General features: G+C 41.1%; 1 protein-coding gene across 1 annotated transcript in view; it reads right to left on the reverse strand.

The window, feature by feature from the left end:
- Nucleotides 1-222: 222 nt before the first annotated feature.
- The window catches only part of COLEC12 (collectin subfamily member 12), a 30040-nt gene continuing 8938 nt past the window's right edge, over nt 223-21324 (reverse strand). Inside the window, exons 2-9 of the mRNA XM_074146793.1 lie at nt 18428-18550; nt 11526-11624; nt 7939-8985; nt 6022-6510; nt 5440-5576; nt 4595-4704; nt 2750-2895; nt 223-1504 (exon numbers count right to left, since the gene is read on the reverse strand). Coding sequence (XP_074002894.1) covers nt 1485-1504; nt 2750-2895; nt 4595-4704; nt 5440-5576; nt 6022-6510; nt 7939-8985; nt 11526-11624; nt 18428-18550 — 2171 coding nt within the window. The 3' untranslated portion in view covers nt 223-1484. The remainder of the gene's footprint in view (nt 1505-2749; nt 2896-4594; nt 4705-5439; nt 5577-6021; nt 6511-7938; nt 8986-11525; nt 11625-18427; nt 18551-21324) is intronic.

A 21324-nucleotide genomic window follows, 5' to 3' on the forward strand; every position in this document is an offset into this window, starting at 1 on the left:
CCAAGAAGCCAAAACAACTTCCTTCATCGTACAGCGTGTGGCCATGGAAAGAGTATAAAAACTGGGAACCAAAACCAGGGTTTCTGCTAATGAACTTCAACTGGTTGCTAATTTTTTAATTCCTGATAAGTAGTACTGCTGCCTAGACAACAGCTCATGGGACCATGGAGGAAACTGGCTGGGTGATGATATCATCTCATTAGCCACACTGCTTTCTGTTTTCCAGCATATTTTATTTTCTAGTTTGCCTGGGAGAGAAGTACTGGTTCAAGAAAACAGAGAGATCAATTTACAAAGCACTCTGGAGAAGTGCAAATTGATTCGACTTTTCCGAGTATGACATGTTTTTCTTACCAAATATTGAAATCTGTCTTAAAAAGAAACATATTTCTGTGTGTGCAGCTCATTTGTTTCTATAAAATCCTTCACCTGGGCTTGACTTGCAATGTGGGTAGCACCTACTGGGGTAGAATTCCTCATGAGAAGGAAGAAGGCATGAAAACATTTCAGAATCATTCTAAAAATTCAGAGATCTACTCCTGTGGCATTTCTCATGAGTGGAAGGCATGCAGGAAGGTAGGATGGCAGGCAGGAAAGAAGGAAGGATGGAAGGAAGGAAAAGCTTTTATTAACATGGTCTTTGCATAGTACCCTGGTGCAACACTGGCTGTGATCAGAGCTATAATGAGTATCTAGTCCTTAGTCAACTTAATTGTTACACACGCAGACTAGACCGTATATAATCATGAAAACACTATCTAAAATCCGCTTTAAAAGTTATTTAACCAGAACAAATCATCTGGGAAAGTACAAATATTTCTAACTGGAAAAATATTTCTCTATAGCTGAACTAAGCCTGACAGCAAACCTTAATGAATTATTAGTACCTTTATTGTTTTCTTTGGCCCCTGTGCACTATATTTGTAAAAAAAAAGTCAGTAAAAAAGAGAACAATTGTAAAAAGCAAATATTTTGTACAAAAATACAAAGTTTTAAAAGCTCTTAAAAGTATATTCCATATTATTGATAAGAGTTGGACTATATATATATATTTATATAAAATCTATATATTCGTGTATCTGTATAATTTTCCTACATTTGGGATTTTAGCAAATGAAACATACTGTTTACACAGTTGCTTTATATGTTTTTCTATATGAGCGATCAACAGTTTTACTCAGATTGACAGAATGTTGTTTCTCAGAAGACAAAAGTTGCTTATGTATATGGTTACTGGTCGGGAAGAAAATCTATAACAGAATTAGTCCAACGGTATTTCCTGATGTGGGTTGAAAGGCCTCAAATAATTGCAAGATGCTGGAGAACAGTTACTGCTGAATTCCTTTATGCATTTAAACAAGTTTTCAGTGCCTGCTTTTGTTGTGGTTTTTTTTTTCCAAATTTGGTAGGCAATGTTGCTCTCTCCCAGGATTTTCTTTAGGTAAATTTCCGTAATATGTAGGTATCTGTAAAGTCACAGCCTATTACACTCCAAATATTTGCCCTACAGTATGAGAGAAAAAAGAAAAACAAACAAAAAACATATGTTAAAAACCTATGAAGATTAAACGCATTTCCAAAAAGAAAACTTTGAGAGATCAAGGTATGTTAAAAATTCAAGTGGACGCATATTCAGATCCTGTAAGTCCTGAAGATAAATATTTGTAAACCATGAAGTTTTCCTAAAATAACAAATGTATGTAAGAAGATGAAGGCAAATTACATTGTTACTTACACATGGTCATTTACTCTGGACACCCAAACAGTGTTATATACACACAAAGCCTACTCAGCACTTTGTTTTGGTTTGGTTTAGAGGGGCATTTTTTACGGATGGGATGTAATTTTGGCTCTAGCTGACATCTTCACCCGCCTTCATGGAAATTCAGCCTACATGTTTGCGACTGGAGCAGCCAGGCAGCCTTGGCAAAGCAATGTTTGAATAGGTTGTATGGAGGAGAGAGTGTTTTGGGCAGAGCTCCACCATGAACACAAATACCACCTAGCTCTGTGATGATGGGGCTGGGCTCTAAGCAGCCGTGTGAACAACCTGCCCTCTGCCATTGCCCATATAAGCAGAAAGAAACACCCTGTGGCAATCACTGGGGTGACTGCTCGGACACGTTAGCAGTTTATGGGTTCTCCAACTGCAACAGATGAGTTGTTTATGGCCTGTGGACCCAGCCTCTCAGCCCTAAGGGACATCTGTCACCAGTGGGAATTTTAAAACCTTCTTAGCAGTCACCAAGTGCCTCCTGTTGCACAAACTCTCAAAACAGAGTTCTTTAGGTTTTCGAAGGCTGGTCCCTGAGCCATCCTAAGGCCAGCCTTCCCCCCTGCATGGCCATTGAGCCTATAAAAACAGCTTCCAGTGTGGCCAGGGTCTGGAGCACATGTGCCAAATTACGCTTGAAATTTTAGGTGTGTTTGAAGTCTACAGGAGATGGTCAAGATGCAGAGCATGCTATGTCTACAGCCAGCTTGAAGGCTGCTCTTTTCTTATGGTGAAAGAGCACAAGATTTATTGCAATAAAATCAGCACCTGCATCGTGCAGACTATTAGAAAAGCCCACATTGGGCTGGATCTGAGTAGAAGCGCTTCAAGTGTGATTCCCCTTCTTCCTCAACAAAGTGCTGCCATAGCACCTAGTCTTATGCCTGGATCTTCTCCTCTATAGCTGTGGAAAATTTACTTGAATTTGGCCTCCTAGGGGTAGGGTGAAATAACCAAACCAAGCGCCTTGCTTACCTTTGTCCATGTCTTTTTCACAAATGAAATTGTTAACATCTTCACAGTAAAAGTCATTCCAGAGCCCAGCATAGATTAACCCGGCGCAATCTTCCCCTGGCCCGTGCCCATGGCTCCAGTTATCAGGTTGCCCGGTTTTCCAGTTTCTTTCAACCAAAAAGCAAGAGATATGATTGCACAACGCAGCGCACATGACAGTTTTTCACCACAAGAAATTAACAAAAACATCATGAGATCTGTTCTGAACGGGAAATACACGTTGAAACAAACAATACATAACTCTTGCTGAAAATGGAAAACAGATGTATTACAGAGAAGGGAATCTATTTGGCCTCGGGCTGCCAAAACTCAGAGACCTAAAATTAGACTGATGAACTTTTATTTCAGTTTCTGAATGTACATGCACATACAGTGAGAGTGCTCCATGCTCCATGTGCATTGCTCCAATCCTGCAAAGCCTGCGCACCGCGTTCCTGCCGGCAGATGGGACTGAGAAGAGCCAGCGGGCTCCTGAATGCTGCCCAGGATGGCAGCACCCTGCCACCTCTCACTGCAAAGCCCTCCGACCACACCGAGGCAGGCCTCTTGGGAGGCACAGCAAGGATTTATCTGTTTTACGGACCCATATTTGGATGGGAAGTGAATTTTTGGACTTATAAGGAATGCACAAAGTATATATACACATGTATCTTTTGAGATCGTTAGCTTTGATGGTGAAACTTAATGCAGCATGTAAAAAGCTTGCAGCAAGTGTTTCCTCATCCTGTTTTTGTTTAACAAGTGAGAAACGCTTCCAACCTCGGGACTTAAAAGCTCCTTTTTTCTGAAGAAACAGGTTGTTGAAGGGAGCTTGTGATTGCTGACTGATACGGTCAATGCTCAGCTGAAAAACATGCCTGCCTGACACAGGCACCTGGGAGGACACACAGCTTTCCAGATGTAATGAAATACTTTGAAAATCAGCAACTGACAGCTCTGAGGTTACAACAGGGCACCTAAAACCACAGTGTAGTGGAAACCTATTGAAAGCAGTGGCTGAAGTGGGAATCAGTCACAGTGCTGTCATAAAGAGACAGAAAGATGAAAACGGGGAGGGAGAAAACGGGAAAAATATTATGGCTCATTTGAAATACATCTGACTTTTTCCATGTTTCTCATCAAAATGAACACCAATGAGATCACAGCTAATCATTTCGTAACATCTGACTGACTGTAGCCTGTTTTTCTGGAGCACAGCATGCTCAGCTCTATAAACTCTGTAGTCCACTCCTTGGTATTAAAAATTTGGGTGGTTGCAATCTGTTCCATTTAGGACAAATTAGGTGTAGCCCTAGGATTCCTGGAGAGCTGCCAGTTCACTTCTCAGATGGCCAAAGCTTAGACACTCTCGTTTCATGCATTTTCCTTATGTTTAATGTTTTCCACTTGGATTTGGGCTTTATCTAAAGGCTGGTCATTTTTTATCAGAACGAGCACTCTATTTATAGCTAGTTGTAATGCAAATAAGGAAAATTCAAACCAAGACAGCAAAACTGTCTGTGCTTTCCATCTCAACTTTGTAATAAAAGTCAGGAGCAAATGTTTTGGCAAGAAACACTGTGCTGTGTAGTTCTGTGATTCTTTCATTCAACATTCAGTTTTCTTCCTGGCAAGGAAAGAAAGCCTTGTGCATGGAGAAGGGAGAGAGAAAAAAACAGTTCAGCAGCACCCTCGGTAACAAATTATTTCATTGGCATCTACAACCCTCTGGATCCATTGGATAGTTTCTAGATTCTGCTTGTAGAAGTGTCAGCAAGAGTGATAGCATCTGCAGAAAATAAACACCATTGCTTTTTATTTACATACGTGTAAACTGGTAAGGATCCATCCAGCCATCTCCATTCATTTTCCTTCTCTGAATCCGTTAGCCCAATCCAGAAGCTGCCTTTCCCAAAAATCTGCCTTTTTATCCATTGCTGTGGAAGAAAGATCTTAGTCCATAACAAACAAACACAACCTTCTTTGGATCCAATTTGCCACTCTGGTTTCATGAGCATGTTTGTTATCAGAGTAGGAAGGGCCAGAGAAATTCTTCTAAGCTGAAGATATGTTTCAGGACTTGGCTTTGTGACCCCTTGCCCATCTTAGAATCCACCAGTGTTTGCATGTGAGGTAGAGAGCTAGGCATGAAAATTAGGTTGACATAAAGTCACAGCCAACATCTTATAAATACAAACTGAAAAACCCAAAGAGCAAGCAGTTGTATCTTGACATCCCCACTGCTATGTAGCCACCAAATAATTATGTTGAACATTAGTAAAAGTATAGTTAGATTAAAAATATTTTTGGGTCACGGTAGTCTTAAATCAGAAAATTTAAAATTAAATTAAATTCACCACTGCAAAAAGCACATTTTGCGTAATATGCAAGGCATAATGGACTCCATCTTTAAAGGTTCAAAACTTCTACAATTCTTGCCAGCCTTCCTGGCTGCTCTGTGCCCAGCACCAGCTGTACTCACACTGCCCTTCTGCACATGGAGGAGCTGCTGAGCGGGCAGAAGGTGAACAAAATGCTAACTGGAGTCAATCACTGTGTTTACTTCACTATATGAATTCATGATGCTCTCAGCTTCCCACTTGCCTTGTGGCTTCCACATGTTAAATAACTTCAAACTCTCTCCTTGAAAAACAGAAAGAGAAGGTAATTACCTGCTCCTCTTTGTTGTTTATGATAACCAAACGTGATGCCTTCTCTTCACAGAATAACTTTGCCTCTTCGAAAATTTCTCTTTCAATAGAAAAGTAGTAGCACTTTTCTGTATAGTTTTTCCAATGAGGAGAACAACCTGTGATGTGAATTTTTTGTGTTAAACCTGTTACTGATAATTCAATGGGTCAGTGGTAACTTTCTGCATAGGGCCAATAAATAGTGGAGGATCCCGTACTCATCTACAGCATGTTACCACCTAAAGCACTTACATATAGTTTGGGAACTTACTTATTAGGATCCTGATTCTGTGAAATCAAGGCTAAACTGTGTGGTCAAGGGGATTATTTATTACTCATACTACTGCTGCGTTTTCTTTAGCTGTAAACATTAACTTAAATCAGTTTCAGGTCATCAGAAGGAAGACCAACAGGTATGGCTTCACTTAACAAAGTTCTTTGTGATAAATCCCAGAGATTTAATCTAAGGTAGCAGAGGTTATTTGAACCAATAACTAAGTGGTGAGCACCGCTACATATATTTGTATCTCAGTAAAAGATGCATGTGTTGTGTTGACAGCTTACCATTAGCCTCAGGCACTGACGTTGGTTCACTTTGCAGTGCCATTGGCATCCCTGGACCTGGTGGCCCTGGTGGTCCAGGTGGGCCCTTTGGACCAGGCAGCCCAGGGACTCCAGGTAGCCCAGGTGGTCCTCGAGGTCCTGGTACCCCTGGTTCTCCAACAGTTCCTTGCAGGCCTTGAAATCCTGGTGGGCCTTGTGGCCCAGGTGGACCATCCTTGCCTTGTGGACCTGGTGGCCCTGGGTCTCCACTTGGTCCAGGCAGACCCGTCTTGCCAGGAGAACCTCTCTGACCTTTGGAGCCAGGTGATCCTCTTGAACCTTTCCCTCCTTTTTCTCCTGGTGGCCCAGTTGGCCCAGGTGGGCCCTTTTCACCTGCAGGTCCTGGTGGCCCGGGCTCGCCTTTCTCTCCTTTTTGTCCTTTTAGGCCAGCGGGGCCAAGAGGACCTTGAGGGCCTCGGTCACCTTTAGGTCCCCTTGGACCAGGAGGGCCTGAAACAATGTAAGCATGCAAAGTGGGGATATGGACAGAACAAAACAAAAAGGCCACATGGGGTTTTTGTGTAATATATCTCAGACCAACAACATTGGATGTTCAGCACTGCGAAAACTGGGCTAACAGCTACTTCGAGCAGTGCTTGTAAAAGTACATCTGCTTCTCAGGCACCATATACTACTATAGCTCTTTCCTCAGCCTCCACGAAATACAGGGTACAGAAGAAAATAATCTGATGCACCTTGTCCTGGAACTGGACAGTGACACCATGCTGCAGGTGACCAGCCGAGGTGCAGTCCCTGCAAGACACACTCTGTGCTGTCGATGCACGCAGTCCTGACTATTGATGCTCGCGTTCCCTCACTCTGCTGCGCTTCCTTTTGCTTCTAGCCCCATCTCTGCGCTCTTAGACTACAGGACTCTTTCTCCTGCAATGACCCTGTTTTCTGCTCTGTCAATAATGGGTCATCAAAACAAGACAAAATGATGGATAGTGAGGAATAGGGCAACTGTGGTAAAGACCAGAAGTACTAGTTGCTAATTGGCCAGCTACAGCAGGAAAGAGAACAGTACCCACAGTAGGAAATGGGAATATTGTGACAGAAATAAACAACAAAATAAATTTGGATTCTGATCATGGATGAGCAAATGCCTTGCCAATACCATACCCCTCCCTCCATCCTACGTCATTTAAACTACTCCAGAGAAAAATTCCTAACCTGGAGTCACTTAGGCCTGGCTGAAATGAGAAAGGTTAAGGTTACTGACATATAATCTTGGCTCTATAACAGTCTTAGTTTATTTGGAGCAATGGATTTATATTTGTGATTAGAGTTTTAGGCCTGACTGGTTCACATCAGGTTGGAAATATGAGCGTTCTTTTCATTTGGGATAATACTTGGCTGGGAGAAACCTCCTAAACTCGATGCTATTTATTTCTGGAGAAAATAAAATATCCCAGGATTAAAAACTAAGCAAAGTAGGATGTTTTCTGGCAGACTAACAACTGGCTTAAAGTGAAATAGCAACTTGTTTTTCAGTAAGGGTGGACCTTTCTGGGAATAGTCCAACGTATATTTTTTAGCCATTTCCTCCTTAGCAGGGATTGGTTTCTTGAAGCTCCACACCTTCACTAGCTTATTTTAGAAACTAAATCAAAAGCAGATCCAGTCAGTCAGTCACTCAGAATAAAATTTTGCTAAGTCAGAACCTTCTTTCATAACATCCCTATTCTAAGTATGTAGAGAAGGCATAGGAAAATTTGTAAGGAATATCCAAACCACATTTACATTTCCAAAGTTTAGGATTAGATAATGGAAAACTCTGTACCAGCATGTGCTAACTAACTTCCACATAACTAAAGAAGTAATGCAAGCAGGCATTCAGCATAGACCATTGTGGGCATCATTAGAGAAGCTGCATACCTTGTAGGATAGTGAAGTTCTTGATGAGCTGGCCATGTTTGGAATCCACCAGCTTCATTTCTTCCATGATTACTGACAAATTGGCAACTTCAACATCTAACCTTGACCTCATCAAATCCTGTTGCATCTTGAGAGATGCAGAGTCTAAGCGAATATTGGCTAGTGTGCTGTTCATAAAAATAAGCTCATCTGAATGTTTACTTAAGGTGTCTGTACAAGTTGTCCTGACCTCATTGAGATTGCTAGTCAGTGTCCGTAGATGATGAGCAGTGTAGCTGATGTTGCTAATGATATTGACTATATCGGTTTCGAAGACTTGGAACCTCTCTTCTAGCTGGTTGAATTTGGCAGAAGTTCTGTTTTCATATTCTTTATGCTGTTCTTGGAGATCCTTTAGATTTTGTTCATTGGCTTGGGCAATTGTGGTGATATTCTCCATTTGCCCACTGAAGGAGCTGAGCTGATTGTTCATGTCTTCAAGTGTATCATTGTTAGCTTTTGCCAATGCTGAGTTGTTGGCGGCCAAAGTCTGCAAATTTTGTACTTTCTCCTTAAGCCAGTCAGTGTCTTTCCGGGCCTGAAGGACAACCTGCTGCAGATTTTGAAAGTCATTCTTGATTCTTAGAATAGCTAAGCTTGTATCTTCCATTGACTTCTGCAGGACACTGATAAGATTTCTTTGCTGTATTTGTGTCAGGTTTAAGTTGTTCAGGTTCATGATGACCACATTATGAGAATGCACTTGGTTTTGCAAGTTTGTTTGAATATTACTTGTGTCTTGTTGAAGATTGTTGATATAGCCAGTATATGCCTGAAGAGTCTTATTGACACTGATGATCATAAAAGAGTTACTATCTAAGGCACTTCTCATTTGGCTCTGTCTATCATCCAATACATTTCCAGACTCTTGCAGCTTCTCCAGTGTATCTTTGTTTCTGGTAGTTTTCTCTGCAATGTCATGAAGCTGCTGACGAAGAGCCAGGATGTCAGATCTGAAGCTAGACAGTTCAGTGTTAGTATTCATGGCTTTTTGTCCAGCTTGGTCATCTGTTGTACAGGAAAAAAATTTAAAGGCTTTAGGATGAGTATTTTAAAACACAGTATAAAAAAGCACAGTCTATTTTAAGTACAGTCAGATTGTCAAAATGTTCTGTCCACAGAACTTTTATGCTATCTATTCCAGAAAAGAGAAACTACTAAGGAAAGTTCTGCCACTAGACAGAGAAAAAAATCAAAGAGATGAAGACCTTGTGTCTTGCTGAGGAGGCCAAAAATGGTGATTCTGTTGTCATATACAGGAAAAACTACCGTTAGAAACCAATGAATATACTCAGACAAGTAGTGCTTGTATTCTCAATGAAAACTGAATTGTAAGCAGAATTCAAAATATTAAAGAGTTACCAGTTAGTTTATGATTTGAATTTACAACTGGCTATTGCTGAAAGCTCAGAGGTAAATTTTAGCTGTTCATGTTTTCTTCCTCCTTTTCCTGGCAGGCGAAATATCTTCACTGTGATTTAGTACATATCATTTCATTTTTTAAATTCTTGGGTTTAGTTTTAAAAATTTCTAATACCTATTTTAAAACAATCTGGGTTAGAGAGAAAAGCTTTGCCAGCAGGCTACTCCAGATATGACAGGATATGATGTATTTCTGTTTTTCTCTCTAACATACTACTATTGCTTTTAATGACATTAATTTTGCTATTATTGTTTCCTCATGTTCTGAGTTTCAGGAAGGCAAAACCTTTAATCTTAGAGGAACATCTCTGCTCTTGCTTACACTGCCCTACAGTATACTTCTGGGAGCTTGCCTGAGTATGATTAAGCTTTTGAGGCAGCATAGCTCATCAGCCAAGACATGGAAACCAAGGAAATAAGCAGTCAACACTCACTCTCAGGGAAGATTCCCTTTCTTGACCTCAATCACTTCCCTCTCCTACACACAGTCCATATATTTTTGTCCTCATCTAAGTATAGCTATATTTATGAATTATGCAGTCTGAAGTCCATTATTAAAGATGACTCCAAGAGAGGTCAGAGTGGTTTTCATAAACTACAGTGAATACAGCTCTGTATGGAGCCTTCTTCTGGGGTATCTGAATGAGTCATGATGGTGAACATCAAATGGTGGCTTGTGAGTCTTTAGTCTGAAATGTTTATGGAGTCTTTCGTGGATTGACATCTTCCCGAGCACAGTTCCTCTCCCTGCCACTTGTCTGACTCCAGGATCTTCTCAGCTCTGACTCTATGTTTACCTCTTGGTTACAGCTCAAATTATATTGTGTTCCTCACACAGCTCTGACAACTGCCAGGTCCACATACAGCTAATCCCTGAAGGCCTGTCTTTCATTCACCACATGCTGTTATCCATCTGGCCCTACAGCAGTTCGCTTACCTTTATGCCTCCCACACACATTGCCTCATAACTTTTTTTACTTCCTCCACGGCACTTCCTCCATTTAAATAGGAACTGATGGTCCCGAGCATCTCACTGGCCAGCCATCCAGCAGCATGTAAAAATGTGTGGGCGTGAATGAACCAAAGGTGCTCCCAGTTGTGAACATTTAATCAGCATAATATAATAACCCAAATATAACCCACAAAAGGCTGCATGTGCTTTAAGGTGTAACATTTACTTCTGTGTATGTACCAGTAAAAGTACATGCCACTGAATTACTCCATGTCTTTGAACTAAATGCAGTGTGAAAATACATCAGAATCGAGCTATTTTTTGTGGGGAGAAAGTTGTAAAAATTTATGATCAAGCTGCAAGTAATTTTTCCTAGAAATACATGTCTCAATATATGATTTATGAAGCTAAACAAAACTTATTTCAAGAAGCACATGCATGTATTGCATATGAATATTTATATAAAAACTAATTATATGAATTATAAGTCTATGTATATATACATTTATAATAAACAACTCTGCTTCCTTTCCAGACAAGGAACAAAAGTAGAAATGTACACTGAGTGAGCAAAATCCTTATCCATGATCTTTTTCCATTTTCCTGCAAATTGAGAACTGATAGCACTTGGGAGACCTGAACTCATAACAACCTTGTGTCCTGTATTCCCTGAGATGATTAAGAAACATTTTATAGAAGTCATCAACTTGCCTCAGACATGACAGTTTTCAACAGCTGATTATTTGTGTACCCCTTAAAATGGCCTTCAGGTTTGAATCTTGATTGCTAAACCAGCCTCAAGATGACTGGGAGACAGATTTTCATTTTATGTAGAATCTCTTGAGCTGTGGAACAGCTTCTGCTATGTTTTACATCTCTACCTCAGAGAAGACTCTCTCCTGAGGACAACCTCTAAGTGTCTGTTTATTTTAGTATAAATGATTTCAGAGTGACTTCAGTGGGAACTGTAAACACTGAAGTATGCTTAAAATGCTGTCCTGAGTAGAGCTGATCTTAACTATTTTAAGTGCTTTCCCAAGTACTTGAGAAATTGGAATAGAAGTGCTGTATCTTGTCATAGCCAGAGATTTTTCAGACAAATTTCCTGCCACTATCTGCTAGAAGAACACCCCAAAGCCATAAGACAAAGGTCCTTTGCTTGTGTGTAGATTACCTAATTTCTTCAGATCACTCTCCACCTCTGTGAGCTTTTCTGTATATCTTCTGTGGGACGTTTCCAGGCCACCTGTCACATTGTCCATTTTTTCTACAACTAGGGGAAAGAGAACAGTATGTTACGGAAAGAATAAAGTGAAATTATGAAAAAGTCTAGTAAACAATAAAGCAAACAAAAAAAATGCCACTACCATCAAACAAAAAAAGAAACCACATTGAAATTGCCTTGTCTGACACTACACTCTGCTGTTGCTGTGTGAAATGTTGGAAGGACGAGCTCCTATCTGCTGGTGGGACCCAGCATTCTTCCAGTTCTTCTGTCTGCCAACAGTCCCCAAACGTTTCTTTGCTCATGAGGAATCTCTCTCCTGAATGAGGAAATCCCTCTTTGTGGGTTTTCCTCATGAACCAAGTCCTTTTCTTTTAACACTATTTCCATGCTTCAAGCACAGTGTTGTGTGGCAAAGGCAGAGTGATTGCTAAAGGTTCAGATCTATGAGAGAAGACTTCCTTTTATTTTGCTATGAGCCATTTCTCCTTAAAAAGAATACATTTTTTTCCCTATGCCTTTTAATCATTAAAAAATGCCAGCTGGCTAGCAAACTTTGGTCTGAGATAGCAGTTTGAAGATGCCATTACTAAATCATAGAATCATAGAATCATAGAATGGCTAGAGTTGGAAAGGACCTTAAAGATCATCTAGTTCCAACCCCCCTGCCATGGGCAGGGACGCCTCTCACTAGAGCAGGTTGCTCAAAGCCCCATCCAGCCTGGCCTTGAACACTTCCAGGGATGGGGCATCCACAACTTCCCTGGGCAACCTGTTCCAGTGCCTCATCAACCTCACTGTAAAGAATTTCTTCCTTATATCTAATCTAAATCTCTTCTCTTCCAATTTAAAACCATTGCCCCTTGTCCTGTCACCACTCTTCCTGACAAAGAGTCCCTCTTCAGCTCTTCTGTAGGCTCCCTTCAGGTATTGATAGGCTGTTATAAGGTCTCCCCGGAGCCTTCTCTTCTCCAGGCTGAACAACCCCAGCTCTCTCAGTCTGTCTTCATAGGAGAGGTGCTCCATCCCTCTGATCATCCTTGTGGCCCTCCGCTGGACCCGTTCCAACAGGTCCATGTCCTTTCTGTGTTGAGGACTCCAAAGCTGGACACAGTACTCCAGGAGGGGTCTCACGAGCACAGAGTAGAGGGGCAAAATCACCTCGCGAGACCTGCTGGCCACACTTCTCCTGATGCAGCCCAGGACACGGTTGGCTCTCTGGGCTGCCAGTGCACACTGCCTGCTCATGTTGAGCTTCTCATCCATAAGCACTCCCAAGTCCTTCTCCTCGGGGCTGCTCTCCAGCCATTCTCCACCCAACTTGTATTTGTGCCTGGGGTTGCCACGTCCCAGGTGCAGGACCCTGCACTTGGCTTGGTTGAACTTCATGCAATTTGCAGGAGCCCACCTCTCCAGCCTGTCTAGGTCCCTCTGGATGGCATCCCTTCCCTCCAGCGTGTCAACTGCGCCACCGAGCTTGGTGTCATCAGCAAACTTGCTGAGGGTGCACTCTATCCCACTGTCCATGTCACCGACAAAGATATTAAATAGTACTGGTCCCAGTACCGACCCCTGCGGAACACCACTCGTTACTGGCCGCCACCTGGACATTGAGCCATTGATTGTAACCCTTTGGATGCGGCCATCCAGCCAGTTCCTTATCCACCGAGTGGTCCATCCATCGAATCCATGAGTTTCCAATTTTGAGACCAGGATGTCGTGCGGGACAGTGTCAAATGCTTTGCATAAGTCCAGGTAAATGACGTCAGTCGCTCTGCCCTTGTTTTGGGGATCAACATTTAAACATCTTGATAATCGTACAGACCACTCAAAATGGTCTTGAAACCATTGTGCCTCATTAAGGTTGAAAGGATGGTCATGGAGCAAGTGCAGATTTATGGCTGATGTGCTCTTTGTTTTGTAATGGCTGAGTCATTTTCTTGTCACTGGGACAATCTGATTATTTGATGGAATTGATATGGAAACGGAAAAAGCAGAGCAACAAATAAAGAGTCCAGAGTGGCTTACAGTGACAAAAATGTGAAATGCTTGCAAGGTTAGAGGCACTCTTCAGCTTCCACGCCAAACCTAGTCTAATGCACTTTTGCATTCAAACCACAACCAGGGCAGAAATTTCTTCTCATCAGCAGATTATTTAGCCCTTTTGTTACACTGGGAGCAAAATGGATCCGCACCAACCCTAGGAGAGGCTACATGAGTTATTGTGCCAGCCTCCCCATTTAAAAGAGAAGAACTAAGGTGTTTCCCGTGTCTTGAGATAGTGAAGCCAATTCTGTAAACTTGTGTGGGATAGGGAGTACTGCTAACTCTTTCTGTCCATGAGATAATTTGCAGATAGGAAATAGCCTCATAGTAGTTGTTGCTATGTCAAGATTTTATTTTTTTTTTAACGAGAAGTGGAAATTTAGAGATCTTTCACTGCTCATGAGAAACCACAAGAATCCCAGTTTTAAAGGGTAGTCCACCAAGTGCTTCTTCTTTACTAATTTTTGCGCTTCTTTTTCTGACTCTGGGTGCCACAGTTACACAGCAGGCTTTCATTGCTTCCCCAAAACCAATGGGAGAAACATCAGGCCAAAATTATCTCTGCTGCAATTGCACTGAGGTGAGTCTGTCTCTACAACAGAGAAAAAGTCTCGAGGTGTTCAGAGAGACCAGGCGCCCTTTGGTGAATTACCTGCCTGCTCCTTTCTAAACTGCTAACAAGCCAGTAAACCAGAGACTACTGTGTATGTAAAGATGGAGTCAGAGTGCAGCTTTCTGCATTTGGGACGATGGCACATGGATTGCTAAACACCAGATCCAAGCTACAATAACGACTTTGCTTTTTCAGAGGGACCACTGCTCAACACTTTCTGCTTTAGGAAGCATTTCATCTCACTAATGTTTCACTGCCAATTAAAGTTATTTGTCAAAATGCTGTATGCCATTTTTCCTAAATGAAGCCAGAACTGATTCTCTGTTCATCCTGCCCAACTGTTTTCCAGGCTGGAACCCAGATCAGCAAAGGTCTTTCAGTTACTGTCCACTGATGCATGCCTACACCAACGCATCACATGCAGCGAGCGTGGGGATCATATTGGCTTTCCTTCTGGCTAGCTCTAGGCAGCTCCTTGTTCAGGCTGCGGTGTTCTGCTTTGTTTCTGGGTAGTCATTGTGAAGGACATGGCTCGCTCCAGGCACTTAGACAGAACCTCGTGAAAGCATCTGGATTTAAAAAGCAGGCCTACTCCAAGTGTATCTGCTGGACCCATGCCATGACTAACAACGTGACATCACCTATGGGTCTCGTTAATTCAGATTTAGTGTAATATTCACCTGTTTTCTCTAGTTATGAAACACAGTTGGAGTTGGCAAATGAATATATAGTATCAATAATGAAAGGAAAATGTAGTTTCTTCCTTTTGTTTTTTAAATGAATGCTAGTGTGTACTTCAGATCTGAAGTTTCAAAAACTGAGATTTTATACTGTCCTATAACAACAAGAATATTTTCATGGTTGAATGAAATCTAACACTGGAAACTTGGATTAAAATATTCCCCTGAAGACTCCAAAGCAAATGAAAATAGTAGAAATCCTTTCAATATATAGTAGTCTGTACTGGCAGTAAGATGGAATTAAAGATACAACACTGTATTGTATTTTCATTGCTGAAAGTAAAAAAAAACAACACCTCACACTAAAAAGGACAAATCTATTCTGTAGCTGTGGTCATTCTTTGTGTGTAACACCCCAAAAATTTGTCAAAGCAGGACTTTAATCAGAAGCCTTACTGACGATTGGCAGGCAGGGACAAAATGTGTCATCTCACCAGGGTGTGTTGGCCCTAGGTAATGGCAAGCAAACTCTGTCTGAGAGACAGATAATAGACGCAGATGAAAGTCATGGTGGACATTAGTCAAGAAACTTAAAAACAAGGACTGACCGGAGAATGAGAACTACCAGAAATTCAAGCTAAGAGCATGGTTGCTTCCCTCACTGACGTGAGTCACAGGAAGATCATTCACCTTCAATAGGCTTATCCAACACTGGCTGGTGTCAGAAAAATTGCAACTTTGTATTTTGCATTTAAGAAAATGTGTAAAAAATTACAGATTGCTTTATCAACATTTTTAACAATCAGTTAGTATGTCTTCTCAAAGCAAACTAATAGTAAACTTGGCTTGTTGTTCCTTCATGACCTTGATGTTTAATTCATGTTTCGGTTTCAGGTTTCTCCAACCTACTACGTAATTTTTACCACCAGTTTGGAGGTTTGTTCTATGTTGACTTTGCCTCCCATTGAGTTATTTTTTGCCTGCCATATTTAATCCACTGATTAGTAGTTTTAACATTTTAAATCACAAAGGATATCTAAATACCACGTAGGAAATGAAAGTTTTAAAAGTAGTTTTGGGCTTTATAAACATAAGTGTGGGAGGCAAATTTAATGGAAACTTAGCAAAGAGACTGAAAGAATCCCTGATGCCAGCAGAATTCCTTCTTTCAGTGTAATATTGCAATAAAAAAGACAAGCCAAACTCTGATGCAGAGAGGAGAGTTGAGAGTTCAAGAGCTCTATAAAATTTTATTTTGAGTTTTGTTCTTCCTTTAAGGCCTAATTCTTTCTCAACGATCAAAAATATTGCAATAATTCCTTTGAATATGTACCACCAGCTGGGGTTTTGTCTAACTCATGCTTTCCCTGCAAATTAGCGCTTAGGCACTGTGGAGACAAAGCTCTTAAGCTGCAGGTGAAAAGGGCGAAAGTAAAGCCTGACATAAGACCATTTGCTGCTTGGTGTTACAGAAGGCTTGGATTAAACAGGACTTTTCTCCAGCATACGCGTTTTTCCCTTGGCATTCACTTGGAGCAGTCACCAAGTCAGTGAGTGGTGGAGCAGTGGTCACCAAGATGTCTTAAGGTCTGTGAGCAAGATGGGCATTATCCACCTTTCTATAATATTTTTCCCGTTTTTTTTTTGTGGGAGAGGAAATTCTTTCGTCCTTGCCCTGGATAGATGTGGCTTGGTACTGCGATGACAGAAAGACTAGCACCCAGTCGGGCACCAAGGACCACTCAGTACAAGAAGGAAGTTTAGAAATCAGAGTAGTAAAGGTGGGGCCTCAAGATGAGAGCAAAGCCTGGAGCAAGTGGTAGAGGCTCCCATAGAGAAAGCAGCTTGAAAACTGGGGATTGAAATGAGGAAGAGAAACTCCCTCTCCCAAAGAGATCTTTTGGACAGTTTCCTTATTGCTATTACTTCCTACACACACATGAACAAACATTTGCCAAAGCAAGATATAGAGCAATGGTCCCTCCAACTTGATATGCTGTTTCTGATGCCAAGTGAGGTCTGAGTCTTCTGGTGAGCCCCACAACTGATGGCCTTGTGTAAAACTCTCTTGAGGAAAATTCTGCAAAATCCCAGGCATTTAGTGGCTGGGTTATAGCCCAGAAGGATCCTATCCTCGTCTTCTGTAAGCAGATTTATATCTCCAAAAGGCCTAAGTTTGTCCTCCCCTAGTCCATATAACCAAATGATCTTATCTTTATAGATCAAGAGCAAGTTTTTGAATCCCAGAAAGTCTTTTTTCCTCAGAATCTGACTTTCAGAGATCAGTTACATGTTCTTCAGGAGAAAGTCTGACCAGACAGAATGTTCTGCATTTCTTTACATTTGATTTTAATTTGCCACATTCCATCTGCTTTATCATGAAAAAGGAATACCTATGTGTTTCTATCTGTCCTTCACATTCTCTCATCTCCCTGGCTAAATCTTCCACTGAAACCAAGTAGTTTTAATTTTCTTTCCACTCAAAACTGTACCAAATCCTCTTAAATAAGTATTTATCCCTTTCTATTTCTACAATTTCCTTTTCTTTCACTGGCAAAGGACCAGAGGTGATGTCAGCTCTGCTACGAGTGCAGCTGTTGGCGGCACAGGACACACTGCATGCTAATCACATGAATATTTACCCAGCTTCTTGGAGAGATTTTGAAGCTACTCTCAGAGCCATACTCAAGCAGCTAGCCTAAAGCTAGCTTGGTTTTCTCCACAACATGCTGCAATGTCCCGCTATAATACTCACGATGATGTTACTCACTTTCTTTTTCTTACCAGAAACTCACACCTTATTTATTTAACTTATTATAGCTGTGACTGCACAACAAGCCAGCATTGATATCAAAACATTCATAAGAATGTATAAGGGCTACAGTTAATTAGTGCTGAACACGCATGGGAACTCTAAGCTGTGCTTCCCAATGTGCCTAACCGATGACATGCACAAATGAAATTTTCTTCGTTAACTGTGTTGCCCAACTAGCAGAATCCTTGAAATAACTGTCAAAAGCATCTAAGTGTCTTTACTCATCAAAATAATTGTAGATACTCAATACATCAGATATTTCAAAGTAATATTTATCCTACGCTTTGTTCCTGTGATAAATTTTACATTAGTAAGACTATTCCTGGATCTCCCATTAAAAAGGGCATTTATTCAGGAGAGGTGTGATATATGTAAAAGAGCTCAACGAAATCAAGGTATAGCACATGTTACAGAGCTTTGAGCCTTCCAGTTAGTACTCCTTCATGGTGGAAGAATGATCATTTTGTTCTAACATTTTTATTTACTTTCAAATGTCTAATCCAGTTTCAAAACTTTATAATTGTTTGAAAGTAAAAATCTAAGGTTGTAGTTTGTTGTTATGTGTGTACAAAAAGCCAATATTGACAAGGTATTGATATTGAAGGTGAGATGTGATAAATTGCCTGTCTATCTTATATGTGGAAGTGAGCTTGGATGCTTGGCTGAAAGTGAAATGTTGGGCTCCATGCATACATACCTTTGTATCCCAGAATGGCTACTGTGATTGTTAACAGGGCACATAAAATATATAATAAGATGATGGAAAACTTCAGGGCCCAGTTATTTTTACATTTGGTACATTGAGTCCCCTCCTGAATACCTGCAAAAGAAGATTTTAAGAATTTTAAAACAATGCCAAAGAACACATTGCTGGTTTTATCTCCCCATTTCCTCTCCTCCATTTTCTAGACAACAAATTATTTACGTAAGAGATATTTGGGTGCCTATCTGCCTATTCTGCCAGGACAGCTTCTACAGTGGTCAAAGAATCAGCTTAGTGATACAATCACTTTGGGATTTCAGCACATGGAAGAGAAGTAGGTTCTGCTTCACTGGAAAACCCGTGCCTTTCCTGAGAGACAGGACTATTTTCCAATTGTGCTAACAAGACTATGGTGAGCTTTGGAAGTCAAATGTTTATTAGCATCCTTGTTGTCAGGCATCACTCTTAGCATTCAGACTCCCTACAGGGGCAATAGGAGACAGTAAATGCTCTGTCAAAAGGACAATATAGAAATAAAATAACATTGTGAAAACCTGGTAGGAGTACTGGTCCTGGTTTGTAACCATTACCACAAATGGTTACCATGTGAACACTTTCTTTCCATAATAAGAGAGATTTTCTTCATATTTTTGGGGGGTTTGGAGAATACTATTTCCACAGAAAAGAAAGAGGTGCTATACTGGTAAAGCTAGTGGTACATCTATACTGACAGAAAAATGCTGGTGAATTTCCCTTTGTGGACAAGTTTAAGGAAGGGGGCCTCAAGCTGATGAGAGAAAACAGGCCTTTACTATTTTATATTTGAACTTTTTGCAGAATGGTTTGATACCTTTGAGTCTATTAGGAAAGCAATATTCCTCTTTCCTCCATGTGCTCCTTGGGCACAGCTCAAGAGTGTTGGAAGTGTTGGTTAAGTTACCAAGAAAACACAAAGATGGAAAAACATGAAAACGGGACCACTGTGCTGGAATGAATGGGTGGGATTTATCCCTCCTTCCGATGTGTGTTAAGCAGGCCAGGATTAACGTAGCTTTCTGTGTCTGTCAGAAAATGCATTTCTTTGATATTTTACTCTATTTGTGTACTATTAGGGGAGTCCCACAGGAAAGCTTTAAGCTCTAATAAATTCTATGTACCAGATTACTTAGCTAATCAAAACTTGCTCCATAGCTTTTTATGAGTAACTTATATTTCCCCTGAGGCCTAACCCACAGCTGATTTTACTTTTCCCAACTCATGACCTTCTGCAGAGCGTTTTTTTATTTTTCATTTTTTAAGAGAAAAGCACGAGCCACTTCCCGTTGGTTCATGGAGGATGGGTGACCGACACATCAAGTTAAGTCAACTGTATTTCTCTCTCTCAAAGCACCGCGTTTTCCAGTGACTTCCTTAAGCCCAGGGTACTTGCAGGAGGGATTACCATACTGGAACAACTCAGGAAAAGGATTTATACAAAGTTTATTTGACAAGGCATTTTCCTCAATTCCCTCTGCACGTATAGTAGCCGTGGCTAAGGCAGAAATGCATCTCTCGTAGGTCAGCCCACTTTCCACATTATGTCATCTCATGTTTTCTCTAAACTTTTCAGCTATGAGGTCATGTTCTGTTGCCATGTAATGAAAGTGATGTCATAGACTTGGGTCTATTTGGCTTCAGGCATAATGTCGGTTGGGAACCACTGGTTCTTTTTTTTCAGGAACATTAGGGGAAAATAAGACAAAACTTGTAAGCATAAACCCAAGAACAGAAACTCCAGAGGGAAAAGGCTTCTCTCCTGCCTGTGCAGGTGGGAAGGAAGGGAGCTGGCACAGAGATGAGCAGTTGCTTAGCTCATTTATTGGTGACTTGGATTTGGAAGGATGATAACTCCTGCACCACAATTCAATAGCCAAGTTTGCTTATGGATCCTGACATGTGGGCTGGTTTTCTTTGGTTGACGGTCTCAAGGAGTTTGCTAGAGGGGAAGCTCTGCTCGCTGAAAAAGCTGGAGAGGGAAAGTGCAGTTTTCTTAGGGTTTGCAGTGGGTATTCAGAGACTGAAATTATTTCACAGTGGGTACTTGTGGTGTCTGAAGCACCATTTTGCTGCTGTTAGCTGGTACTAATGGACTTTTTAAGCCCCTGTGTGCTCAATGAAAGGTTCCCCCGCCCAAGGTTTTAAAATTCAGCTTCCAATCCTGTAAGTCTTTGAACATCCCACATATCAAAAAACATGAGAAGCTTGAGCCACAAAGCACATCACATTCACCTTCTAAATACACGGATAACAGAAAGCTTGATCCTCCCTATTTGAACATTAATGGAAGCAGGAACAGATCTATAACTGGGAAGACTGATAGACTGCAAAGGTACAAAGCACAGAGAAAGGCAGAAACTAAAACAAAACCTTTGACAGCAACTGCACATAGAAAAGTTTCACTTGATTACAGTCTTATATTAAGATTACTCATTTTATGACATGACCTGTTTTCTGTCACTGTACTCTGGCTTCCTGTGTAGTGTAATGAGCTGCAACTTCGCTGATGTCACTGGATGTACTGCAGTTCAGCATCTAGCATCATGTATGTTCCAGGGCTTCATAAGGATCTTGTTTCACTTGCCTCAGTCCTCTCTATCGCTGGTTCAATAAAACAGCACTTTGGCTTTTCGGAACTTTTACTTTCTGCATATTTCAAACTGACATCAGAATAGCACCCCAACGAAAACCAGACCTTTCCATCCTTTAACAGCCTGGTGCTGTTGGTATCAATAACATAAACACAGCGTACTAAAGCGATCATACAGGCAGGAGCGATGCCATTAACTACACTGGGCTGGAACTGCGTACTGCATTGCCTGCTGGCACTTTCTGTCTCTCAGCTTAAAACTGTA

This window comes from Numenius arquata, chromosome 4, assembly GCF_964106895.1.
Source record: "Numenius arquata chromosome 4, bNumArq3.hap1.1, whole genome shotgun sequence".
Classification (NCBI taxonomy): Eukaryota; Metazoa; Chordata; class Aves; order Charadriiformes; family Scolopacidae; genus Numenius; species Numenius arquata.